General features: G+C 43.9%; 1 protein-coding gene across 2 annotated transcripts in view; it reads left to right on the top strand.

Annotated features, from left to right (window-relative positions):
- The window catches only part of GNA12 (G protein subunit alpha 12), a 112165-nt gene that overhangs the window by 34670 nt on the left and 49596 nt on the right, over positions 1-27899 (top strand). For both annotated transcript variants that reach the window (XR_010934718.1, XM_067705379.1), the window contains exon 2: positions 16096-16311. Coding sequence is in view for 1 of the 2 variants with exons in the window: in XM_067705379.1 (XP_067561480.1) it covers positions 16096-16311 (216 nt within the window). In the remaining variant the exon portion in view is untranslated. The remainder of the gene's footprint in view (positions 1-16095; positions 16312-27899) is intronic.

Genomic DNA, 27899 nt, shown 5'->3' with positions numbered 1-27899 from the left:
AATGAGGCAGGGGTGGTGGTTGTCACCCCGTGCTGCAGGCCCCTCCTGTGGGCGTGTGGCCCGGCTCTGTCCAGCACAGGCCCTCGCGACCCCTGTGAGTGTTGGCCTCCCGGGGTGGCCGCCGTGGGTGCCAGCCTGCAGGGGGAGGCACAGGCTCCAAGGGCAAGTAGGTCTCTCGGCCCCTGCCTTGGCGACCCGCAGAGAGTCCTGAAGTCACTTTCTCAAAGGCACAGAGGTGGCAGAGCCTGTGTCCTGCCGAGTCTACTGCTGAACTGTGCTGCCGTGTGTGCGCTACGTGCCGGTGTTAGAGGCCACAGCACGGCTTGTCCACGTTGGTACGAGTGAGAGGAAATGCACGAACACGAAATATGTATTGAAAGTTGTGGAGACCAACTCTTTGCTCTCTGTAAGCGCTGATTAAGGCATAAATTAAGATTTTCATTTTCTGCTCCCTAAACTACTACTGGTCCATTGCAGAGAGAGGTTCTGAAGAGCAGGATCAAGGAAGGGGCCCAAGTAACAGTAGAGCTTTCAGGCACCTCGACCTCGTTTCACTGCACTCCTCCGCGGGGCGCGAAAGCGGGCTTGTCGTGTTTTAAGTGCTCTCTTTAGTGAGCTGAATAGCTGCCCTTCTCTCTGCGATGACCCATTCTGCTCAATTCCTAAGACTTGATTTGCTTGAAATGCTGCAGTGTCGAAGCAGTTCAGTGCAAGTCTACCTAACGCTGACATGTCCAAGTGTGTTTTCGGTGCTGTTTATGTTACCGTTGAGTTTTATTGTGTGGCATAGTAATTGAATTCTGCAGTAGTCATTTTATCATCTTTTAACTTTTCTGTAGTCAGTCTTTGAGCCAGCTTCAGATGGGAGAGGTGGGGACAGTGAACAAGCCGACATGTTGTCCAGGCTATTTTTTCCCCTCTTACGCCTTCTCTTAAGGCCTCATTATTTCTAGGGATTTCTGTTTATGTAGACACAAATTGATGTTAACTCTCTCATCAAATTCAAGGCTCTCCTGATTTGGAAACTTCTCCTAAGAACTCGGGCTAAATGTTTTGAATTCTTCTTTATGCCTTGATGTAAAATGTTTGATTGGAAGTGTTGACTGATCCACATTCTCTGATTGGAAGTGAGAGACTTTAGACATCACACATGCTTGGGAAAGTCAAGCATTTTTATTAGTAATGGTTACTCTATTATTATCTTCTCCATTATTTTAGTGAACTAATTTTATTTATCATTCATTTATTTTATTAACTTATTTAGCTTATTATTAATGTTATTAGTAGGACTTAGAGGGGAAAATTAATACTTATATAAAAGCTTATTTGAAATATAGAAGGCACATGTCTATTAATTTTCTATTTTTTTCCCCTAACTCTTTGTTGTCAGTATACACACACGCACGCATGTGTGTATGCACACCCTAAATTTGCTTCATTTTCAGTTGCTAATTATTGTGATTTCTCATGGAGCTATGGTTTGAGAATGTGACTGGCTAAATATTACTGGAGGACAATTTTAGCAAAGCAAACAGACCAATTTAAAAAAAAAAACTTGGGGAAAATGAAGAGTTACCAAATATAAGTGTGTAAATTAGTACAGCCTTTCTGGAGAGCAGTTTAGTAATATTTATCAGACTCCTCAAAATGTGTTCATACTCTGATCCAGCAGTTCCACTTCTAGGAATCTGTCACAGGAGAAGAGTCAGGTATGTGCAGATACGCCTGTACCAGGGAGTCCCTGACATGTGTTCACACTTCCCATGCATTGGAAACAATTCAGGTGTTCAGCAATGGGGCATCAGTTTAATTCTAGTACATCCCAGTATTGGATTGCTATGCAACAATTACAAACCTCTGTGTTTTGAAATATTTAATGACATGGGGAAATGTTTGATATATTGCTTGAAGTGTTTTTAAAGATTTATAAAATGCTTATACACACAAAGAGAATTTATATACAGAATGATACAGATAACATTCTAAGATGTTAACAAAATTTATTTTTAGTTAGTGATATTTTTGAGGATTTAATTATCTTTTTTATGCATTTCTATGTTTCCTCTATTTTCTACACTAAAAATATTTTCGTAATCAGAAAGAAACAAATTCCATTTTAAGAAATGTGCCCATAAGCAATGCTGTCCAACAGAAGTGTAACGTGAGCCACATACATACTTCAGGCACATTAAGGAAGGCAAAAGAAACACAAAAATAATTTTAATAATATATCTTAATAATCTAAACTACCCAAAATGTTATACTTTCAACATGTCATCAATATTAAAAGATAAAATACATTTATCTTTTCATAGTCAGTCTCTGAAATCCAGTATGTATTTATAACACAGAATTCAGACTGGCCACCTTCCACTGCTCACCAGACACAGGTGGCTGGGGGCCTCCCTGTTGGACAGAGCGGCCACAGGCTCTTCTATTCTGTGCCAAGATAACGTATATGAGGTTTTTTACTGTTTGGAAATTAAAGTAGAATCTGAACTTGCTGAATTTCCTCTAATTTAACCAGGCGTGCAACATATATCCCATAGTTCTAGATTTAATTACTGCTTTAAAAACAAAAATTCTGGAGAATAACAGAAACACTGCGTCCATGGAAGGTCAATTCAGATGGTTCTAGCCTCAGTGCCTGCTGTCAACTGTGTGAAAAACAGCGAATAGGGCAACTTCCACCTCCTGCCTCTTTCTTTGCTCCCTTATCTCCCCAGCCACACCCGTAGAGGAAGAGAATATAGATGAAAGAACACTAGCCTGAGCCTGAATCACCCTCAGTGGCTGGGTGATTGAGCTTCCATTTTCTACTCTGTAAAATGGGCACAATACTACATACCCCTCATGGTCACAAAGATGAAGTGAGCTAATACACACGCATACCCCCATCCATGTATATCTTTCCGTATATCAGCATATCTGTCTAAACTGAAATGGGAATTCAATGAAGCACTTACCTTTACTATTTACAGTTTATTCAGATATTTACCACTGTATTTTATTTTTTTAATTCTTGCTAAATTATTTCACAATGTGAGTCCCAACTTGAATTTTGAAAACCCTGAACTAGCACATTAAGCTGTGTTATCTGTTTGTAGCGTTTGCAGGAATCTTTTCCCCTTGGAATGATAGTATTTACTTATTCTCAAGTTTCTTTAATATTTTCTGTACATAACAGGAAGGCTTCACTTCCCCTCGTACCACAGTTTGTCTTTATAACGTTTAGTGAATCATTTAGTCAGGCAGCTTCCGTGCTCACGCACCTGGAAGAGTGGATGAGAGACAGGTTGGTTGGTTTGCGGCGCCAGGAGATGACTTCACAAGGCTCCAGTCAGCTGGCTCTTGAGTTCTGAAATTGAGTGTGGATTTTCACATTCCAGTTTAGGAGATCTGAGGAATTCTGAACTGATGCGGAATTCCTTTCTTTTTTTTTTAAACTTCTAGGAGAACCAACCTTTTCTAGGCAGCAAAAAAGAGCTAATGGTGCTTCTCCGGGCACTTCCTACACCTAGAATTTTTCTTGCACTTCCATCTATTTCCTGAAAATTTTGCCTTGGATTTCCCATTGTCCCGTTAAATTTAATTTGTCATAAACTCACCCAAATCTCACCCCTCCCGAGCCATCCCGTGCTCTCCGCTTTTAGATCTCCCTGTGCGTCACCTCCGTAGGCGAGAGCCTCAGCGTGCCTGCTGAGCGCCCTCCCCACCTGCAGTTGCTCCTTCCCTGATCTCGTTCTGCTCCTTCCCAGAGCCTTGATTGCTCCCTGCTTCTTACAGAGGAAATTCCAGACTTCTTAGCTTGTCACAGTCTGGCTTTAACCTGCTCCTCTCACTGATGTGACGTTTCTGACTGTCCCAAGACCTTTCATCTACCCCAGATGGTGGTGTTTACCTCTGGCCTGTGCTTTCAATGCTCTGCCCCACTCCTGTGATAGTATTGGAAGCTCGGAGCAGGCGCCATATCGAGCACCTCTTTGGCCTTTCCCCCGTTCCCTGGCACTTTTCTTTGCCAGACAGCCTTCAGTCTGGCTGCAGGGAGACCTCTGTAGGTGGCTTTCCTGGAGAGGGGGCGTGGTGAGGGCCAGTCTGTTCTATGAGAGCAATGCATTTGTTCCCAAAGCTCACAGGAGGAAGAGGTGTAGTGGGGACAGGACCCTGGCCCGGGAGGCCGTCCAGCTCTGTGTCATAGAAATGATGGCGCTCTGGTGACTGGGTTGCTGCTTGCCACATCCCCTTCCTCGCTTTTTCTCCGACCTCTAAATTAGAAGGTAGCCTCCACTGCAGCCTCAGAGAGAAACTGAGAGGAGCCGTCTGCCCTTGCTTGCTGGACTCATTAACTTAAAGAAATGTATCCTGTTTACATTTCTGGCAGCATTTCTTGTATTTGGATGCTGGCCAAAGGCAAACAACTCAGCCTAGTGGGTTTAAAAAACAACAAAAACAGAGCTTTCCAAGTACATATGCTGTTATCTAATTGGGTGAACATGCAAAACCTTAACATTTTCTTCATGTAACTTTCATTCTGTAGAGAAAGCTCATTTGATCTACTAGCGTTTTACATCTTTCTTAGCTTTAGTATTTATTGTGGGAAGAGTTTAGTAAGGAATGACTAATCTGAAAAGATTTGGTTTGATTAGGGGCTAAACTAACAAAATCTATTTTGAAACGAGTTAACAGGATTTGCAGTTTTTGGTCTTCATCCAGTAAAACCGAACACACACACACACACACACACACACACACACACACACACACACACACACTAATCTACATCCCCAGCAGACAGGGAAGCTATTCTTTGACTAAAAGTTTAAATTGCTGGATTTATAAGTTGTCTTAAAAATGTGTTCTTTGAGCAGAAGCAAGAAGAACTACAATTCTGCCACCTGTGGAAGGAAAACCACATTCACAGAAAGATAGACAAAATGAAAAGGCAGAGGACTTTGTACCAGATGAAGGAACAAGGTAAAACCCCAGAAAAACAACTAAATGAAGTGGAGATAGGCAACCTTCCAGAAAAAGAATTCAGAATAATGATAGTGAAGATGATCCAGCACCTCGGAAACAGAATGGAGGCAAAGATGGAGAAGATGCAAGAAATGATTAACAAAAACGTAGAAGAATTAAAGAACAAACAAACAGAGATGAACAGTACAATAACTGAAACGAAAAATACACTAGAAGGGGGGCTTCCCCAGTGGCCCAGTGGTTGAGAGTCCACCTGCCAATGCAGGGGACACAAGTTCATGCCCCAGTCTGGGAAGATCCCACATGCCATGGAGTGGCTAGGCCCCTGAGCCATGGCCGCTGAGCCTGCGTGTCCGGAGCCTGTGCTCCACAACGGGAGAGGACACAATAGTGAGAGGCCTGCGTACCACAAAAAAAACACAAAAAAACACTAGAAGGAATCAGTAGCAGAATAACTGAGGCAGAAGAACAGATAAGTGTCCTGGAAGACAGAATGGTGGAATTCACTGCCACGGAACACAATAAAGAAAAAGAATGAAAAAAAATGAAGACGGCTTAAGAGACCTTCGGGACAACATTAAACACAACAGCATTCGCATTATAGAAGTCCCAGAAGGAGAAGAGAGAAAGGACCTGAGAAAATATTTGAAGAGATTATAGTCGAAAACTTCCCTAACATGGGAAACCAAATAGCCACCCAAGTCCAGGAAGCACAAAGAGTCCCAGACAGGAGAAACCCAAGGAGAAACACGTGGAGACACATAGTAATCAAATTGACAAAAATGAAAGACAAAGAAAAATTATTGAAAGCGACAAGGGAAAAATGACCACATACAAGGGAACTCCCATAAGGTTAATAGCAGATTTCTCTGCAGAAACTACAAGCCAGAAGGGACTGGCACGATATATTTAAAGTGATGCAAGAGAAGAACGTACAACCAAGATTACTCTAGCCAGCAAGGATCTCATCCAGATTCGACGGAGAAATCAAAAGATTTACAGACAAGCAAAAGCTAAGAGAATTCAGCATCACCAAACCAGCTCTACAATAAATGCTAAAGGAACTTCTCTAAGTGGGAAACACAAGAGGAGAAAAGGACCTACAAAAACAAATGCATAACAATTAAGAAAATGGTAATAGGAACATAAATATTAATAATTACCTTAAACGTGAATGGATTAAATGCTCCAACCAAAAGACACAGGCTTGCTGAATGGATACAAAAACAAGACCCATATGCTGTCTACAAGAGACCCACTTCAGACCTAGGGACACATTCAGACTGAAAGTGAGGGGATGGAAAAAAATACTCCATGCACACGGAAATCAAAAGGAAGCTGGAGTAGCAATACTCATATCAGATAAAATAGACTTTAAAATAAAGAATGTTACAAGAGACAAGGAAGGACACTACATAATGATCAAGGGATCAATCCAAGAAGAAGATATAACAATTATAAACATATATGCACTCAACATAGGAGCACATCAACACATAAGGCAACTGCTAACAGCTATGAAAGAGGAAATCGACAGTAACACAATAATAGTGGGGGACTTTAGCACCTCACTTACACTAATGGACAGATCATCCAGACAGAAAATTAATAAGGAAACACAAGCTTTAAATGACACAACAGACCAGATAGATTTAATTGATACTTATAGGACATTCCATCCCAAAACAGCAGATTACACTTTCATCTCAAGTGCACATGGAACATTCTCCAGGATAGATCACATCTTTGGTCACAAATCAAGCCTTGGTAAATTTAAGAAAATTGAAATCATATCAAGCATCTCTTCCAACCACAATGCTGTGAGATTAGAAATCAATTACAGGGAAAAAACCGTAAAAAACACAAACACATGGAGACTAAACAATGTGTTACTAAATAACCAAGAGGTCACTGAAGAAATCAAAGAGGAAATCAGAGGATACCTAGAGACAAATGACAATGAAAACACGACGATCCAACACCTGTGGGATGCAGCAGAAGCAGTACTAAGAGGGAAGTTTACAGCAATACAAGCCTACCTCAAGAAACAAGAAAAATCTCAAATAATCTAACCTTACACCTAAAGAAACTAGAGAAAGAAGAACAAAAAAACCCTAAAGTTAGTAGAAGAAAAGAAATAATAAAGATCAGAGCAGAAATAAATGAAAGAGAAACAAAGAAAACAATAGCAAAGATCAATAAAACTAAAAGCTGGTTCTTTGAGAAGATAAACAAAATTGATAAACATGTAGCCAGACTCATCAAGAAAAAGAGGGAGGGGCTTCCCTGGTGGTGCAGTGGTTGAGAGTCCGCCTGCCGATGCAGGGGATACGGGTTTGTGCCCCGGTACAGGAAGATCCAACATGCCGCGGAGCGGCTGGGCCCGTGACCCGTGGCTGCTGGGCCTGCGCATCCAGAGCCTGTTCTCTGCAATGGGAGAGGCCACAGCGGTGAGAGGCCCGTGTACCGCAAAAAAAAAAAAAAAAAGAAAAAGAGGGAGAGGACTCAAATCAATAAAATTAGAAATGAAAAAGGAGAAGTTACAACGGACACCGCAGAAATACAAAGCATCATGAGAGATTACTACAAGCAACTATATGTCAATAAAATGGACAACCTGGAAGAAACGGACAAGTTCTTAGAAAGGTATAACCTTCCAAGACTGAACCACGAAGAAATAGAAAATATGAACAGACCAATCACAAATAATAAAATTGAAACGGTGATTAAAAATCTTCCAACAGGGCTTCCCTGGTGGCACAGTGGTTGAGAGTCCACTTGCCGATGCGGGGGACGCAGGTTCGTGCCCTGGCCCAGGAAGATCCCACATGGCATGGAGCGGCTGGGCCCATGAGCCATGGCCGCTGAGCCTGCGCGTCCGGAGCCTGTGCTCCGCAACAGGAGAGGCCACGACAGTGAGAGGCCCGTGTACTGCAAAAAAAAAAAAAACTTCCAACAAACAGAAGTCCAGGACCAGATGGCTTCACAAGTGAATTCTATCAAACATTTAGAGAAGAGCTAACACCCATGCTTCTCACTCTTCCAAAAAATTGTAGAGGAAGGAACACTCCCAAACTCATTCTGTGAGATCACTATTGCCCTGGTACCAAAACCAGACAAAGGTACTACAAAAAATGAAAAATACAGACCAATATCACTGATGAATATAGATGCAAAAATCCTCAACAAAATACTAGCAAACAGAATCCACCAACACATTAAAAAGATCATACACCATGATGAAGTGGGATTTATCCCAGGGATGCAAGGATTCTTACTATATATACGCGAATCAATCAATGTGATACACCATATTAACAAATTGAAGAATAAAAACCATATGATCATCTCAATAGATGCAGAAACAGATTTTGACAAAATTCAACACCTATTTATGATAAAAACTCTCCAGAAAGTGGGCATAGAGGGAACCTACCTCAACATAATAAAGGCCACATACGACAAACCCACAGCAAACATCATTCTCAATGGTGAAAAACTGAAAGCATTTCCTCTAAGATCAGGAACAAGACAAGGATGTCCACTCTCGCCACTATTATTCAACATAGTTTTGGAAGTCCTAGCCACAGCAATCAGAGAAGAAAAAGAAATAAAAGGAATACAAATTGGAAAAGAAGAAGTAAAAATGTCACTGTTTGCAGATGACATGATACTATACGTAAAGAATCCTAAAGATGCCACCAGAAAACTACTAGATCTAATCAATGAATTTGGTAAAGTTGCAGGATACAAAATTAATGCACAGAAATCTCTTGCATCCTATACACTAACAATGAAAGATCAGAAAGAGAAGTTAAGGAAACAATCCCATTCACCACTGCAACAAAAAGAATAAAATACCTAGGAATAAACCTAGCTAAGGAGGTAAAAGACTTGTACTCATAAAACTATAAGACACTGATGAAAGAAATCAAAGATGACACAAACAGTTGGAGAGATATACCATGTTCTTGGATTGGAATAATCAATATTGTGAAAATGTCTATACTACCCAAAGCAATCTACAGATTCAGTGCAATCCCTATCAAATTACCAGTGGCATTTTTTACAGGATTAGAACAAAAAAATCTTAAAATTTGTATGGAGACACAAAAGACCCCGAATAGCCAAAGCAGTCTTGAGGGGAGAAAAATGGAGCTGGAGGAATCAGACTCCCTGACTTCAGACTATATTACAAACCTACAGTAATCAAGACAGTATGGTACTGGCACAAAAACAGAAATATAGATCAATGGAACAGGATAGAAAGCCCAGAGATATACCCACGCACCTATGGTCAACTAATCTATGACAGAGGAGGCAAGGATATACAATGGAGAAAAGACGGTCTCTTCAATAAGTGGTGCTGGGAAAACTGAACAGCTACATGTAAAAGAATGAAATTAGAACACTCCCTAACACCATACACAAAAATAAACTCAAAATGGATTAGAGACCTAAATGTAAGACCAGACACTATAAAATCTTAGAGGAAAACATAGGAAGAACACTCTTTGACATAAACCACAGCAAGATCTTTTTTGATCCACCTCCTAGAGTAATGGAAATAAAAACAAAAATAAATGGGACCTAATGAAACTTAAAAGTTTTTGCAAAGCAAAGGAAACTACAAACAAGACGAAAGGACAACCCTCAGAATGGGAGGAAGTATTTGCAAACAAATCAATGGACAAAGGATTAATCTGCAAAATAAACAGCTCATGCAGCTCAATATTGAAAAAACAAACAACCCAATCAAAAAATGGGCAGAAGACCTAAATAGACATTTCTCCGAAGAAGACATACAGATGGCCTAGAAGCACATGAAAAGCTGCTCAACATCACTAATTATTAGAGAAATGCAAATCAAAACTACAATGAGGTATCACCTCACACCAGTTAGAATGGGCATCATCAGAAAATCTACAAACAACAAATGCTGGAGAGGGTGTGGAGATAAGGGAACCCTCTTGCGCTGTTGGTGGGAATGTAAATTGATACAGCCACCATGGAGAACAGTATGGACGTTCCTTAAAAAACTAAACATAGAATTACCATATGACCCAGCAATCCCACTACTGGGCATATACCCAGAGAAAACCGTAATTCAAAAAGACACGTGCACCCCAATGTTCATTGCAGCACTATTTACAATAGCCAGGTCATGGCAGCAACCTAAATGCCCATCAATAGATGAATGGATTAAGAAGATGTGGTACATATATACAATGGAATATTACTCAGCCATAAAAAGGAACGAAGTTGGGTCATTTGTAGAGACGTGGATGCATCTGGAGACTGTCATACAGAGTGAAGTAAGTCAGAAGGAGAAAAACAAATATCGTATATTAACGCATATATGTAGAACCTAGAAAAATAGTATAGATGAACCAGTTTGCAGGGCAGAAATAGAGACACAGATGTAGAGAACATATGTATGGACACCAAGAGGGGAAAGTGGCGGTGGGGTGGAGGTGGTGGGATGAATTGGGAGATTGGGATTAACATATATACACTAATATGTATAAAATAGATATCTAATAAGAACCTACTGTATAAAAAAATAAATAAACTAAAATTCAAAAAAATGTGTTCTTTGAACAGTCTAAAGTGTTACATAGTATTGAGATGAAGTCATCAATCTGCTTAATACTTTAACTGTTTATATTTGGGCAACTGAATAAAAGTGCATGGTTATTGAAAAAATTAATACTTCAGTAACACTGTTACTGAAAGAAGGGCTTTTTAAATAGCCATTACTGAGACTTCAGTAAATTGTTTTCTGCCTTAGTTTTTTCTTTTGTGAGTATATATGGATTTTAGAATTGTCCTGGCCTTTGTGTTTTAGGAAGTTGGTTTTTTATTGAAAAAGGATGGGGCAAGATGTTTTATTATTCTGTTATGCCTGCTGTATTAGTATTTTTTAAGACTTAGCAACTCTATATCATGATGGGGATATATATAACTATCATTTCTGCAAAATACAGTGAATGTAACATTTCCAAAGACCTTAAGCTCCCGCTGAAAAGGAGGAAAAAGCGGACTCAGATTTTAAGCAGATGTCCCAGAGTAGAAAAGTTCCGTAGAGCTCAGCTTTGAGATTCAGAACAAAGTTAACAGAGAGTAGTTTTTGGCTAGAATAATTTAAAATAAGGGCAAAAGAGAGATCTTTTTTTCTTGATGCCCTTTCCCTCCAAATGAAGTGAGTAAGATATAGAAAATGGACTATAGCTCACTGGTAGAATTCAAAGTTGGTCAGCAGTTTTGCCAATTTCCCTGAATTTCTAAAAAGGAGAAATAAGGAGCCTTTTCTTCGTGTTTGGGTGAAGTTAATCTGGACCAGTTCCAGCTTGCCTGGGTGGCAGTGTGCAGTGGGAACACAGGCTGCTTTTGGATACACCGGGCTTTTTTAAGCCAAACCTATGTTCACCCCAGTAATTAGGGCAGGCCTGGTCTGTGCAGCATTGAAAGCAGTCTTGGTAAACGACGGCTCAGGCTTCTAAAGGCCTGTTTGGTTCCCTGCCTTTGCCTCCAACATCAATTCCCGAGGGAGTAGAGACTCGCTTTAACCCATGAGTGAGGCTGTGTGTGCTCCTTGGGAAGTAAACTTTTTAACTCATAAACAGAGCACTGGAAAGATAGCTCTTGTGTCAAGTCGGAGGTGCTGCATTTGAGTCGTGCGGGCAGAGCCATCATGAATGGTAGGTGTGTTGGCTGCCTGACTCGGGGGCAGGTGGGGCTGAAGTCCTGACCCAGCTCCTTGCCGAGCCTGCGGGAACCTTCCTGTGATTCACACAAAGGTGCTGTGACCCTTTGCCTAGAAGCTCACCAGAGAAATCGCTTCTCCTTTCTCTGTGCTCGGATGCTTGCTGTTGCACGTAATGTGGAGAATGTGAAGCATCTTTGTCTCCATGGTTCTGGAACATTTTAACTATTGTCCTCTGGGGCGGTGGGGGAGTCGGGGTGATGTCGCCAGAGAGAGTGCAGGAATGGGTGGAGGAGGGGACAGGGAGGAAGGAGAGCTGAGGATTGATTTGAGTCCTGTTTCCCTTCTGGGTCGGTTCTGATGCACTGTTGCCACTTGTTGAAATTATTCGGCACTTAGGGTTTTCTGAGCCTCACCTCTTCCTACCAGTCTCTCTTCCTTTGGCCTCTAGTAATCTTCCCTTTCCACACCATGTCATTGGAACATATATCGCTGTAATTGCTAGTTAACTTTTTTTTTACTTTTATTTTGAAATAATTATAGGTTCACAGGAAATTTCCCCTAGTGGTTACATTTTATGTATCTATAGTGCAATATCAAAACCAGGAGACTGACATTGGTACAATGTATGTGTGGGATTCTGAGACTAACTATCACCTGCGTAGTTTTGTGTAACCAGCGCTGCTTATCAAGATACAGAACTGCCCCGTCACCACAGAGATCCCCCTCCCCTCTCTAGTCACACTCACCCTCTTTCCTCTACCAGCCCTAATCCCTAGCAGCCACTAATTTTGTTTTCCATCCCTGTGATTTTTTCACTTCAAGAATATTATATAAATGGAATCACATAGTATGTGACCTTTGAGAGCCATCTAAGTTGTGTGCTTTAGTAGTTCGTTCCTTTTCATTGCTGAATAGTGTTCCATGGTACAGAGGTACCACAGTCGAACCATTTGTTTTATTGAAGTACATCTGGGTTGTTTCTCGTTTGTGGCCATTGTGAATAAAGCTGCTGTGAACATTCCTGCACAGGTTTTTGTGTGGACATAAATTTTCATTCCTCTGGGATAAATGCCCAGGAGTGAGGTTGCTGGGTTGTATGTTAAGCGTATGTTGAATTTTTTTAAGAAACTGAAAAACGATTTTCTAGAGTGGTTGTCCCATTTTACATGTGCACCAGCAGTGTGTTAGAGATCACAGATCTCTGCACTTGTTGTCACTGCTTTTTGTTTTAGCTGTTTTAATAGACGTGTAGTGATGTCTCATCACAGTCTTAGTGTGCTTTTCCCCGATGGCCGGTGAACTTGGACATCCTGTTTTTCATCTGCTTACTTGCTGTGTGTGTGCTCTCTGGTGAAACAACTCTTCATGCCTTTGTCCACTTTCCAACTGGATTGTTTGTTTAACTATTGAGTTTTGAGCATTCTTTGTATATTCTAAATATGAGTCCTTTGTCAGATATGTGGTTGGCAGATATTTTCTACCAGTCACTAGCTTGTTTTTTCATTTTATTAAGAGAGTCTTTTGCAAAGCAAAAGCTTTAATTTTGATGTAGTCCAGTTTATCGATATTTTTCTTTTATGAACCATGCATTTTGTGTCATGTCTAAGGACTGTTCGCCAAGTTGTAGGTCCTGAAGTTTTCCTCCTATGCTGTAGTTTTACGTTTTGAGTCAATTTTGTATAAGGTGTGAGGTTTAGGCCAAGGTTTTGGTTTTTTTCTTTTCCTTTGCTTATGGACATCCAATTCCTCCAACATCATTTATTGAAAAGGCTACTCTTTATTTAATTGCTTTTGGGTCTTCAAAACAATCAATTGACCATACTTATGTGGGACCATCTCTGGGTTTTCTGTTATGTTCCATTGATCTATGTGTCTAGTCCTTCACCAATACTTCATAGTCTTGCTCACTGTAGCTATGTAATAAATCTGGAAATTGGATTCCTCCCCCTTAATTTTTCTTTTTCACAATTGTTTTAGTTAATCCAGTGCCTTTCCATATAAATTTTAGAATAGTTATATCTATATCTATATCCATAAAAGATTTTGCTGGGATTTTATAGAAATTGTTAGGCCTGTATATCAATTTGGAGGGAATTGACATCATTATTATGTTGACGCTTCCAATCCATGAACATGGTATGTCCCTCCATTTATTAGATCTTTGAATTCTTTCATCAACACATTTCTTTCATCAACACATTTTATAGTTTTCAGCATACACATCCTGTACATGTTTTGTTAGATTTATACCTAAGTGTTTCATTTTTGTGTGATTATTAATAGTATTGCATTTTAAATTTCAATTTTCATATGTTAATTGCTAGTATATAGAAAGCCAGGTGACTTTTGTAGGTTGATTTTTATATCCTGTATCCTTGCTGAATTAACTTGAATTCTAGGAGTTTCTTTGGTATATTCCTTTGGATTTTCTACGTAGACCATCATTTCATCTGTAAATAGGCTTAGTTTTATTTATTTTCTCTCTAATCCATGTACCTTATATTTCTTTCCTTCACCTTACCACACTGGCTAGAACCATGCAGAATAGCAGTGATAAAAGTGGGCATCCTTGTCTTGTTCTCATTCTTAGAGGGAAGCATTCAGTCTTTCACCATTGATTTTGATGTTAGCTGAGAGTTTTTGCCCATGTTCTTTATGAAGTTAAAGAAGTTCTCTATTCCTAGTTTTCTGGGAGTTTTTATTATTAGTGGGTGTTGATTTTTTAATTTATTTATTTATTTTTTGCGGTACGTGGGCCTCTCACTGTTGTGGCCTCTCCCGTTGCGGAGCACAGGCTCCGGACGCGCAGGCTCAGCGGCCATGGCTCACGGGCACAGCCGCTCCGCGGCATGTGGGCTATTCCCGGACCGGGGCACAAAACCGTGTCCCCTGCATCTGCAGGCGGACTCTTAACCACTGCGCCACCAGGGAAGCCCAATGGGTGTTAATTTTTTTAACCCACATATCTGTCTCCCTAGCCAGATTCTGAGCGTCCAGCGCTCGGACATTGCTTCATAAGCATTTTCTTTTCCCACAGTGCCTATCTCAGGGCTTCGCCCCAGGGAAGCATTAAACAAGTTTGTGGATCAGAAGGACAGGCCATGGCCACCAGTGGCAGATGGGCATATGGACCCTGAGGAGGGAGCTCACAGGAACATCTCTAACCAGGCAGTCCAGGTCCCTGGGTCTGGAGGGGAGACTGTAGCTAGCTTCTGGTCACCATTACCACTCACCTTGGTGGTTCAAGGCAGGTGCTACAGCAGAGGCAGGCAGCACGGACTCGTCTCCTTTGCCCTGGTTTAGGGTAAACCGTCGAGCTGCACACTGTCAGTGGGCGATTGTATGTTACGTGACTTATACTCCAAAAGGCTGTTCTTTGTTTTGAAAACAGCGAGTACCAGCTGGGCAGTGGTGTCCTGCCGCCCTCTGCGCTAGGGGACAGGGCACTGCTGTCCATCGCCCCAGGCCCCCAGCCACTTGGAGCCAGCCAAGGCCTTTCCAGGTAGGGAGGGGCCCTTTTGCTCTGGCTCATCCAGTACTGATGCTGCCAGGGAGTGTTCAGGGGCTCCAGTCCGGAGAACTTAGAAACTTCCTCAGATGCTGTGTTGCTAACTTTGAAGTACTCACCTGAGAAAGATGGAATAGACCTACTTCCTTCCTGCCCAGGGAGGCAGTTTTCACCACGACAGTATTTTCCACAATTTCGCCACTTTCCCTAATACTATTTTAGTTTAGGCTGTTTCTCTGTCCCCTTGACCCTGTCAGTGAGGTAAGGAAAAGGCAGAAAATCCTAACTTTATTTTTAACAGTGAGGAAATAAGCAAATCAATGAAAAATAGTTTCTCATCATCGCAAATCTAGAATGTGATCCCCCAGCTCCTGTTTTCAGTGGGCGGGCCTCTTGACTTGTGTCCATTTCGGTCTGTTTCCATCTCATGACTGCCTGTGTGTTTACGTTCCCCACTCCTTTTAAGTTGGGATGAGCAGTGTATCCTCTGGTGTTGAGGAGCTGCTGGACTTCAGTGATGATGACAGCTGTAGTACTACAGTTGTAGTTGTCTTAAAACACTGTCTCTTTCACTGACGTGGTTCACGCTTCATTTGCAAATGTCACTTGGCTGAGTTTGTTGCCGCTTCTTCCCCATTCAATTTTCTGCCTTCCGGGACCTTTTCAAACGAGTGACAGCAAAGGGCAGGCCTGTGATGTGATCTGTGTGTCCATCTGTCTTAATACAGTTACATTCCTGGGAGCAAGACATTCATGCCAGGACAAAACAAACCAAGAGACAAGTCCTGGTTGCAGCTTGTGAGTTTTCTGCTGTATGACGATTAATGCCCACATCGAGGTTCTCTGTTGTGATTTCGCCTTTGCAGCACAATGAAATCCTTTGATTTCTTTTCTTTCCTAGGGCTCAAGGGTTCTGGTTGATGCACGAGACAAGCTTGGTATTCCTTGGCAGTATTCCGAAAATGAGAAGCACGGGATGTTCCTCATGGCCTTTGAGAACAAAGCGGGGCTGCCCGTGGAGCCTGCCACCTTTCAGCTGTACGTACCTGCTCTGAGCGCGCTCTGGAGGGATTCTGGCATCAGGGAAGCTTTCAGCCGGAGGAGCGAGTTTCAGCTGGTGAGTGAGCCCTCTGTCTGGACTACACGACTGTGTTCTTGACCTTTGGTAGAATTTCCTTTAAAAACTGTGAAAGTACGGGCAAGCTGTAAATTGCTCTAAACCCTGATATTTAAGAACAGAAACACATAACAGAGGCTAATTAAGCTATCTAAATGGTTTGAGAGGAACAAAATTAATTAACTCAGACTAGATAAATGTTTCTGTCCAAGGAATATGAAGGATTCTTAAAATAGTCAAGATTGGTGTAACTCAAGGAACTCACATTTTCTAGATCTTGTTCATAGTAGGAAATGAATGTGTCCTTAAGAGAACTTTCCAGCTGTGAAGTATGGGTCCTGCCTGGCAAATCATGAATGTTTTCAGATCTATGCCTGGGAAGCTAACCTGAACCCTTCCAAGTTGTCCCCTTAGGATTCTTTCCTTTTATTTTAAGGTCTGAAAGTTTCACGCAGCCTCGTCATCTTTGTCACTTAGCGTCATTTAGGATATGAGTCTTTAAACAGAAAATTTGGGGTGTTTAGCCTATTTGCATTCTGGTTTTTTCCTAAGTATCCTTCAACATTGACTGCATATGAAGATGAGTATCATATTTCTCCTATAACTAGAATAGATGTGCCTGGCTGATATAAATACACCCCCTGGGGGGTGTCCAGAAATCACACTGACCTTCACATCCCTTTGCCCCTGAGAAACGGGTTCCCAAGTTTTAAGTCACCGGCCCCTTGCCTTTCTTTATGGTGTTGCCATACTATGTATTTATTTTTTAAAAAGTCTTGAGTTTTCCCTGTTTTCAAACTTTACATAAATGGTTTCATCCTGTATGTATTCTTCCGTGACTTGCAGTTTTCACCCAGTATTTTGAAATTTATTCATGCAGTGCATGTGGCTGTGGTCCTTTCACGTTCGCTGCTGTCTGCTACCCTGTTGTGTGGACGTACTCGCGTGCATCCGTTCTCTTCGTGCGTATACTTTGGAATCGTTTTCCATGTTTTGCTATTACAGACAAATTCACTGCGCTCTCTCCCGTGCGCCCCCAGGTGCACGTGTTCAGGGGCCTCCAGGACATCTACCAAGGAGGGGAATTGGCCAGTTGTAGGGCATATATGCCTCCAAATAGACAAGATATGTCACATTATTTTCCAAAGTGATTATACCAATTGTGCTTCTGCCAGCAGCACAGAGCTCCTGTTGCTCTCATCCTTGCCAGTCTTTGGTGTTATCAGACTTCAAAAATTTTTAAGAATCTCCTTTTAGCCGAAGGAGCCAAGGTATGCTCTATTTTTATAGTATCTCCTTAGGGTTTAATTGACGTTTCCCAGACTTATTGGCTGTATGTGTTTCCTCTTCTGGGAAATGCCTATTCATGTCTTTTGCCAGTTTTTTACTAGTGAGTTATGTGTATTTTTCTCATTTATTTGTGGGGTTCTGCACAGTCTGTCTGGTAATCCTCTCAGTTCAGCTTCCATGTACTCTTCACCTGATCTCCCCTGATGCTCACATCTTACACAATCGTAGCACACTCGTCAAAAGCGGGAAACTGACGTTGGTACGGTACTGTTAATTAACCCGTAGACCTCATTCAGGTTTAACCGCTTTTCCTCCAAAAGCCCTTCTTATAAGGCAGGATCGGGCTCCGGACGCCACCCTGCATATAGTCCTTGTTTCTCCTGAGCCTGCTGTCAGTGACAGCCCCTCGGTCTCTCCTGGGTTTTCATGACCTTGACACATTGGAAGAGCACCAGTCAGTCATTTTGTAGAATGTCCCTATTTGGGTTTGTCTGGTGTTTTCTCATCATTAGAACGAGATGATGCGGTTTTTGGCAAGGAAACCATTGAAGTGATGTGTCTGCTCAGAGCATCCTGTCAGGGGTACACGCTCTCGATATGTCCAGTTCCTGGCGATGTGAGCCTTGATTACTCGGTTAACAGGGTGTTTGCCAGGTTTCTCCACTATAAAGTTACTACTGTCTCTGTAACATAAATATTTGGGGGAGATACTTTGCAACTATGCAAATACCCTGCTTCTCTGCAAGCTTTTGCCCACTAATCTTACTGTCCGTCGGTGGATCTGAAGGATGACATTTTTATAACTCTTTCATTTTCACATTCATTCTCAAGTTAAGTTTAAAAATTAAAGTGAAAGAGTCAGATGAACTAGAAGACAGAGTTGCCATAGAAAGGAAATTTTAATCTTCTAAAGGACAGGAATATCAGAAACAGGGAGGGAATGCACAATATCTAAGTGTGAAATCGTGGTTTAAGTCTCCCCTTCCCCCTCCGCCCCAATAGACTCACATGGTCTGGGGAAGAAGATTCTAGTGTCTTCAGAGCTTGGTTGGAAATTGCTGTTATCAATTGAGAATTTACCAAAGAAGGAAATATAAACGTCCTGAGCTGAATATTTGCAAGTAGTGTTTAACAGCGTGGTGGGATGGTTTTGTGAGACTTGTGCGTTCGCCGGTCTCGGTGGTGCGCAGTGTTTTGGAGCAAGAAGGGCCCTCCTGGCTGGTACACGGAGCCCTTGGCTCGCTACACATGGGGAAATAAGCCCAAAGGTCATGGCTTCCCAAGGCCCTATCTTTTTTCTTCCAACCGTGGCATGCAGGAATCTTTGTTCCCTGACCAGGCATTGAACCCGTGCCCCGTACAGTGGAATCGCAGAGTCTTAACCACTGGGCCACCAGAGAAGTCCCCAGGGCCCTGTCTTCTTAGCAATCACTATGAGGAACTCGGGCCTAAAAGGCCAGTCTGCTTATTTCTTTCTCTAGTCACTTACTAGTTAAGCATTTCTGGGGCACCTACTGTGTGCGAGGCACTGTGCAGTATGCTGGGGACATGGCAGGGAGTAAGGCCAAAAGTGAGCCTGTCTCCAGAGAGCCTTTGCTCTGGACCTGAAGCTGGCGAGTGATTAGGGGGCGGTTGGCTCCAGGTGGGTCCGTCATCCCATCGTTTTGATCTTACGCTTCAAACAGCCCGACTTTGTGAGGGTGTGGTTACCTGACAAGTGTTCACATGTTGTGTGCTTTTGAACTGCGATGACCAAAAGCAGACATGGAGCTGCTGATTTTGTTTATTGGAGGGTAGGTGTGTGAGTGTCTGTTATTCTGATGTTTCGTACTTTTCTATATTTTTATTTAAAAAAATTATAGAGCATCTTGTTAACTCCATGGACAGTAGGCCCTTAGTAGTCTTTATGTCAAGATAGACAGTTGCAACCTAAGCGTCTTAACATGGTGTGGTCAGTTTTCTCTTCAGATCCTTTGCTTAGTGTCAGAAACCTTTCCAGGGTGATGTTTCAGCAACTAGTTTTGTTACCTTTCTTCCCTCCCCAGGCGACGGAACTCTTAGAGCCTCTGACAGTCTCTCAGTGGAGACCCAGCCGCCGTGAGACCTGCTGTCAGCCAGGTGTTAGACGCCGCCTGTTTCCTCTGCTCCCTCGGTTTTCCTTGCCATTCCAGGCAGAGGCAGAAACAAAAAGGGGAAGAAGAAAGGCAGTGTCTGGTGGCTGCCTTGTGAGGGCCTTTCCTCCTCAGAGGGGTCTCTCCCTGTCCCGAAAAGGAGGAGCCTTGCCCTTCTCACAAGTCACCTGTTCCTGCATAGTCACTGATGTTGACTGCCGTTTAGACACAGGACTCGATAGCACTTCTCTGGCGTCATAAAAAAGAAAGGAAGATAACCTTGCTATGTTAGACCTTATCTTTTAAAACACATTTGAGGAAGACAAGCACACTCAAAGAGAAGTTTTTGTCCTAAGTATAAGTCACATAAATATCGTCTACTTACATGCCCTTTCTCCAGTAAGAGAATTTCGAACTTGTTAAACACATCTGGCAAATTATCATTAACTAACGTGCTTATGATACAGCACATGGATAGTAGTTCCGTGATCTGCTTTCTGTTACATACACCTTTTAACCTGGGGTCTAGTTCTGGAATGGTGCCGCAGGGGGACCGCTGCTCTTTTGTGTGTGTGTAAGTCCTGCACTGATAGTGACTGGGAACTTGTACATCATGGTCCTCCTTGCCGGGCGGTGTGGTGGGTGCTCTTCCCGTGAGCCTTTTCTGTGTGCTGGGCACTCTGCCAAGGTCGAGTGCAGTGTCCTCACAGAGCTGGTAAGACAGATGTCCAAACAAACACCTGGAATAAAGTGCGCCGAGAAGTATAACAGGAATATCCAGCTACATCAGGCATAAAGGGAAAAGGTAGGCAATCCCACCTGGCAGGAGGAGTGGGGAGATGTTTTTGGAGGAGATCCTCTCAAGATTAGGTAGGAACGAACCAGGGGCACGGTTGGGAGTGAGGTGGCAGGGGGAGCCTCGCCAGGGAGCTGCAGAGCTCCGCGCAGCCCGAGCAGCGGTGCTGCCCCAGGAGAGGCCGCCCAGGCCGGTCGGCAGGCTTTGGTATGCAGGGAACAGCTCTCCCACTCAAACTGCCTTAATGATAAGGGACTCGGTTGGCTAAGTGCGGGGCTGGGGGTGAGGCGGGAGCTTTACGTGTGGTTTGCGCTGCTTCTCCGCGCTTTTCGTGCCTCTGCCCCTCCTCTGCCAGGTCAGTTCTGGCCTGGCTGCCCCTGAGCAAGGCCTCGGCAGTGCCCGCCACCTCCCGGAGCAGAGGGGTCCCGTGCAGGGAGATGCTGTCCAGGGCTGCCGAGGCCTGGGTGAGTCTCCACCCCTCACCCTCCTGCCGCGGGCACGTGGTCTGCAGGCAGCACAGCGGGGGTGGGGGGTTGACCACGCGGGCCACACCGAGCAGCTGGGAGTCACCTGTAAGCAGAGGGGCCAGTGAGGGGTGTAAAGAGAGAGAGGAGCAGACCCGATTGCCAGTGCTTCCAGAAACCTCTGTCGGTAGCACGTACGATGGGCTGAAGGGGGGCAGACTGGAGGCAAAGGCCATGGGGGGCTCCTGTAGGAGTCCGGTTAAGGGCCTGTGAACTTGGACCTGGGCAGGAGGGGTTCCCTTAGCCTTAGGCCTTAGTCTTAGGATTTACCGCTCCTGGTTCTTTGCACAGCTCTTTGCTTGTTATCTAGTTAATCGTCCTCTTCATCATCGTCGTGCCTTCCAAACATGCCGTGTGAGCAGGGAAAATCAGTAGGTACAGAGCTGCCGGGATAAACGGAACCAGTTTTTGCTTTTCACAATTGTACTCTTGAAATTGCAGCCCAGCAGCTGCATTTAACAGCTTACTGTTCCTGTGGGTTCCGTGTGTCTTTTCTTAGAGGATTGGACAGTTACAGGGTTGTTTGGTACCTCTGCTCGAGTCCTCACCTAACTTCCTCTTGTCCGATTATGAGCTTGGCATTCGCTTGTTCAGAAGCTTGGGGGACTTTCCACAGATGAATGTGCAGCACACATGCAGAGTACAGTTTGTTCTCTCCTCGGATGCTTTTTGCTTCACACTTGGATATTAAAAAAAAGTTCAGTGTATTGTGAATCGTTTTTTACTTCCTTCCGGTTCCTATTTCAAAGTGGCAGGGCCTTGTGCTCTCTTGAAAATGTCTCCATCCTCTTGGCTTTGGAAGATGGAGCTGGAGGCTCAGTTCAGAGGAGGGAGTTTCTGTTGATGGCACAGTGTTTCTTGATTTCTGGAAGTCAAGTGATTCTGCTAATTACAGAGGTTTCTTTTTTCTGTAGTGTTTGGAATTGAGTCTTTGTAACACTACCAGAGATGGCTAAATTGCTAGAAAAGGCTCACTCTCAGGCTGAATTTTAGATGTAGAGGAGAGATCCATCGCGGTTGTGTGTGTGTGTGTGCTGCTGCGTTAGAACCAGTTGGGTGTGAGGGTTTAAGAGGAACATTACCCTGCGGCGAAGTGAGTAACGGGCTAACTACAAGAAGAATCACCGGAATTACCCGCCTAGTTCCTGACATAAAATCCACGTGTTGGGCTCAATTTTTGTAATGTCTGGGGCTTCAGAATTACTCCGGGTTTATTGCATCAGCTCACGGAGGCATGGTCCACATTGTCAGCATGGCCTGTGGTCTTTGCCCACCCCTCACCCGATGGATGTGCCTTTTAAGGGCTGGAGAACCATGGTTTACAGGTTCTCAGGCTTGGAATGCTTCTTTGGTGAAGCTCTGGGATAAAGTAGTGCCCAGAATTCTCCTTTGCATTCGTGAAACAAACATCAGGTTGTGCTGTGTGGTGCTTACACCTTTTTAGAAAAAAAAAAGAATGAACCAGTCACTTTCCAGAAAGGCCTGACACCCCAGGTTAATGTTCCTTTGGTAACTTGCCTGTGCTTTTGATAGTATTATTTTAATTGGGTTTCAAAATTCTTTCCCTGAGCTTTCTTAGTAAGGAAGTTTCTGAGGCGCTAGAGGGCGGGGCTAGATGGAAGATGGGGTGATTTGCAGCCACAGTAACTTTTTGTAACTTTCTTTGAGTCCACATGAAACAAAGTGACATATAGTGAACAGGCAATTTGGGGCATTTTCTGTGCCCAGTCCCCTGTCCTTCTATGAAAGGAATCTACTCTATAATGGCTTGGTGGTTACTTTCAGCAACTTGAGGAACAGTGTCATGGTAGCTGGTTGACTAGGAATAAGTCCTGAAGTAGCAGCATGTTTGGCAAGTGACAGGTGACACCCGAGTGCTATTTGGGGGTAGCAGTGCTGTGAGAGTCTAGAGGTCTCTCTGCCAGTCTTGAGTGTTTCCCAGGTCCACCCCTTGTTCGTTGTAATCCTTTTGCTTCTTCCTCTTTTCTCTGCTATTAAGATATCCTATCTCTTGATTTTTTTTTTTTTTTTTTTTTTTTTTTTTTTTTTTTTTTTTTGCTGTACGCGGGCCTCTCACCGTTGTGGCCTCTCCCGTTGCGGAGCACAGGCTCCGGACATGGCTCACGGGCCCAGCCGCTCCGCGGCATGTGGGATCCTCCCGGACCGGGGCACGAACCCATGTCCCCTGCATTGGCAGGCGGACTCTCAACCACTGCGCCACCAGGGAAGCCCCTCTCTTGATTTTTTTAAATACCGTAATCCACGGTTTAGATCAGAGGGAGACAAGGGAACCCCAGAAAGTGTGATAGGGACAGTGCCTTCAGCCCCAGATTTTCCTGTGGCGCAGTCTGGAACATTTCCAAGAGTCTTTCTACTTCGAACGCCAGTGGTCCCCTGCTGTTTGTGGCAGGTGGCAAGATTCCTGGGTGTCTGTACTTTTACCGTGAAGCTGGGTTTCCTGTGATGGGAAACCCCAAACAGCAGTGACTCTTCCTTTTCCCTGTCACATGAACGAAGGGGTAGCCGGGTGGGTCTCTGTCCAGACCCTTCCCCGTGTCCTACTCCGTGGCGCCTGTCCTCAGACTTGGCCACCAGCCTGCGTCCCAGCCAGACAGGAGGGGGCGGAGGGGGCGGAAGGAGAGTCCACGCTCTGCCTTTTAGGGCGGCTTCATGCAGGTGCGGTCCAGCGCGCCCGCCTCGCCCCCGCCCCTGCCCTCGCCCCCTGCCGGCTGGAACTTGGTCCTGCAGCCTCTGCCAGAGCCCTTTTTGGACCTTTTGCCTCTGAGATGACGGGGGAGGGGGGCGGTGATGGGGGGCTGCTGGTACTTTGTGTGGGCCCCAGGGAGGGCAGGGCCGGGTGTGCTATTCTCGCAGCGTTACATTCGGGCTAACTGTGAAATCTCGCAACTGTGCTTACGGTCTCGTGTGTCTTTTTTAATTTCATGGAATTCATTAATTCAGCAAATATTTGTGGAGCAGCCACCCCGTGTCAGGCACTGTTATAAATCCTGGGAAATAGTAGCGAACAAACAAACAAAAAATCCCGGCCCATGTGGAGCTGACTTTCTGACAAGAGGAGAGCAACAGTAAATAAATTAGTAATAGACATGTGTGTGCACATGCAGTATGTGTATTCGTGTGTGCACGCATGCACGAGCATACATGTTGTGTGATTAGAGAAAAGTGAAGCAGGGAACTGGGTAGAGAGTGTGGAGAGGAGCCTCGATGGAGAAACAGGGTGGTCACGGGGAGTTTCCGTAGCGATTCTTGGGCCTCCCCACCTTTTGTTTTCCCTTCCATCGTGGTGGCCGAGCTGGGAATGTGGCCACAGGGCCAGGCTGCATGTCCTACTCTCCCTGGTTGGGTGCAGCCTTGGAACCAGGGTCTGAGACTGGCCCTGAAAATGACCGGACAGTCCGTCCCGGCCTCTCTCCTCCTTCCCGCAAGCCGTCCAGTGTCGAGAACGTGGGCAGTGGGCAGCCAGCGCAACCCTAAGAGGAAGCAACACACACCATGTGGCCGAGGCACCCCAGCCCACGTTGTTGAAGCCTCCATGTTTTGGCTCGTTGCCCTAACTGATGGAGCTCCCCTGAGTAGCGTTTGAGAACTCTCTGAAGGAGACGGGAAGGCAAGCCCTGGGGGAGGAGGGAAGTGTGTTCTAGCCCAGAAGAGTAACAAGTGCAAAGGCCCTGGGGTGGGGGCAAGTGTTGTGTCGCAGAGCAAGCAAATGGGGGGAGGGGTCTTCAGAGCAGAGGGGCTTGTGGAGGCCTTGTGAGGGGCCACTGGAAGGACTTTGGCTTTGGGCAGAGGAGTGACACGGTTTGATTTACGTTTTACTCGGATCACTTTGGCAGCTGAATGGATTAAAGAAACAGGGAAGCCCTTTGGAGGCTTTTGCCGTAATCTCGGTGGCAGGTGACGGTGGCTGAACTGAGTGTGGTGGTGCCGGGGGCGATGAGGAGTGGTTGGGTCTGAGCATCTGAGACCCGGAGACGAGTGTGTAGGTTACCTAGTGTCACTGCCCGTCCAGCTTAGGGATTCTTTCGGCATCAGGCCTGATGGTCGATATTGAGCCCGGTATTTTATCTTTCAAATTTCGGACACTGGTGGAGAGTCCATTTCTCTTCTTTGCGATGGCTCCCAGGCTGCTCCACATGTCCGGCCCAGCACCTAGAGCACAAAGCACGTGCAGCCACACCCGTGCCCATCCAAACGTGTCTGGCACCGTGCTCTCCGCCAGGACACACATTTCAGACTGTATGGCCCAGTCTTTCTGCGAAGATCAATCGCCCCTCGTTTCCTCAGGTCTTACCGTTAGGAATGCCAAGAGGAAAGATCTTGAGCTGAGGAAGGCAAAGTTAAAAAGCAGCTTAGAGACCCCACACCTCCCCCAGGTGGTGTCAGTCCCAGTGTGTGCTGGGTGGCGATGAGTTGTGTTCTGAAGTCTCCAGGTAGTATTTGGTTAGGGTTTAGTTAGTGAAAACTGAAGCCAGCAAATGGTACCAGTTTACACTCCTACCAGCTGTACTTTCTTGAATGGTGTATGAGAGGATTTTCCTCCAATCCCTCAGTCATACTAGTTTTATTCTTCTTCTTAAATTTTTACCAGTCTGATAAGTGAAAATTCCCATGATTTTTAGTTCTTTTCGTGTGTTTATTAGCCATTTATACTTATTCTTTTGTGCGTTGCTATTGATACCCTTTGCTTCTTTTTTTCTGTTGGGAATAAGCACCACTAGGTGCTCATTTTTTCTAACACATTTTGTTTTTAACTTTTTATTTTGAAATAATTATAGATTCATGGGAAGTCTAAAAGATAGATTAAAGAGGTCCCTCACATCCTTCACCCAATTTCCCCTAATGGTCAGGTTACATCTTACGTGACTACAGTCTGATATGAAAACCATGAACCGGCCACCGGTACCCTGTGCGTGTGTGGGATTGGTGTGACCACCCTCCTGCAGCCCTCCTGCTGACCCTTTATAGTCACCCTGCCCTCCTCCCTCCCCCATCCCCCACCCCGGCAACCACTTATTTGTTCTCCATCTCTAACATTCTATCATTTGGGGAATATTGTGCAAATGGAATCAGATAGAATGTGACCTTTCGAGGCTGACGCTTGTCACTCATAATGCCCTTGAGATAGATACGCCCAGGTTGTTGCAGTATCGATGGAATATCTTTTCTGAACCATATTCCATGGTGTGGAGGTGCCACAGTTTTTTGTCTAATTATAGTCAGATACACAGACATGCACACATACAGCTAGATATACACATACATACATATATTTGAAGAATGCATCATTTTTTTCTGATGTCAGAAATGTCAGAAGTTAGTGAATAATTTCTAGAGAAAATGGAATTATCGGCAATTACTTTCTTAGTTTGGGTTTGATACGGTGTGTGTGTGTGTGAGTTTTTAACCTTTCAAACTAAATTAACTTTGCTAATGTGGTCCATAGGGGAAAATCTCAGTCTTCCTAAAACTTACTGTTAAGGTCAGAGGGACTTGAGAAACCCTCTAACCAAATCCTATGTGATACTGAGGCAGTTTGCGGCCTGGGAGTTGAAGAAATGTGCCTGAAGTGGCAAAGCTGCTGAATGGCCCAGCCAAGATGAGGGCACAGGAACCTTGTCTAGTTGCTGGAGGCATGTCGAGGCCTTGGACCCAGCTCCGCAGAGGGCGGCACTGTTAGTTGCCTCTGGGGTGGCTCTTGCCTGAGGACACAGAAGCAGGAAGCGGAGGTATTTGCTATTCTTGGATCATGTGCTGGTGAGAAACTTATGTGTTCCTGCTTGTGATGCTGGCCTTTCCCCTCCATTTCATTAATCACAAAGAGTATTATATACTTACAGACCTCAAAAAAGCTATTCCTTAAAAAAAAAAAAAGAAGAAGTGTTACGCATTTTAACATAGATCTTTGTGAAAAATGTTGCTGTAAACCTTTACCTCTGGAGGGTTTGTAAGCCAGTGACTTAATGGCCCAGGGTGGAAATGTGATATATAGTAGAATCAATAATGGAATATGTTGCATGATAACAAGGCCAGAAACCCCAAAGAAAAAGAATAATGGATTTGACTAAGTAAACATTTTTAACTGTTGTATGGGAAAAGTCAGCATAAAGGAAGTTAAAAGACAGATGACAAATTAGAAAAAAAATCCGCAACCTAAAACAAAGGTGTTTTCTATATGTTAAGAGAGATTATAAAACAGCTGCAGCCTGCATGAGAGAGCTCTTGTAAGTGTATAAAAGAAGACTGAGTGAAAGAAGAAGCAGGATTACCAGCCTTGCTACTAACTATGGAAATGCACATTAAAGCAGTAATGAGATAATCTTTGTCGGTTAGATTGGTGGTGATTAATAATGTCCTGGGCTGATTGGGGTCATACGAAATAGGTCCTGCATACCTATGTGTGGTGGGAGTATAATGTGATTCAGTTTCTCAGTTTATGTCAAAACATAAAGTGCTGTATCCTCTGGAGGTAGTTCAACTTCCAAGGAATTTATCCTAAAGCCATAATTATAAGATTTCCGGCTTCTAATTACAGTGGACTAGTTATCTAGAGACTTCTGCTGAAAGTAATTTAAAATGCTAGATAAAATGTTAAAAATAACTTTATGAAAGCAGCTAAGCGCTGACAAGATTATAAAGTATGACCAGGCCGAACCCTAAGAGAGAGTTGAACCTCGAGAGATAAGCAGACCCCGAGCAGCAGTTATTTCCTGAGAGAGCTGGTGATCTAAACCATGAACCTGAGCTATGATGTTTGACAGACTTTTCAGGGGCTCAGAAAGAGGTAGAAACTTAAGATCATCAAAGTTGAGGAATTGGTAGGAGACTCTTCCATAACAAGCTGGGACC

This window comes from Pseudorca crassidens, chromosome 15 (assembly GCF_039906515.1).
Source record: "Pseudorca crassidens isolate mPseCra1 chromosome 15, mPseCra1.hap1, whole genome shotgun sequence".
Classification (NCBI taxonomy): Eukaryota; Metazoa; Chordata; class Mammalia; order Artiodactyla; family Delphinidae; genus Pseudorca; species Pseudorca crassidens.
Note: the sequence above shows the minus strand (reverse complement) of the source record. Positions and strands in the feature narration are given on the sequence as shown.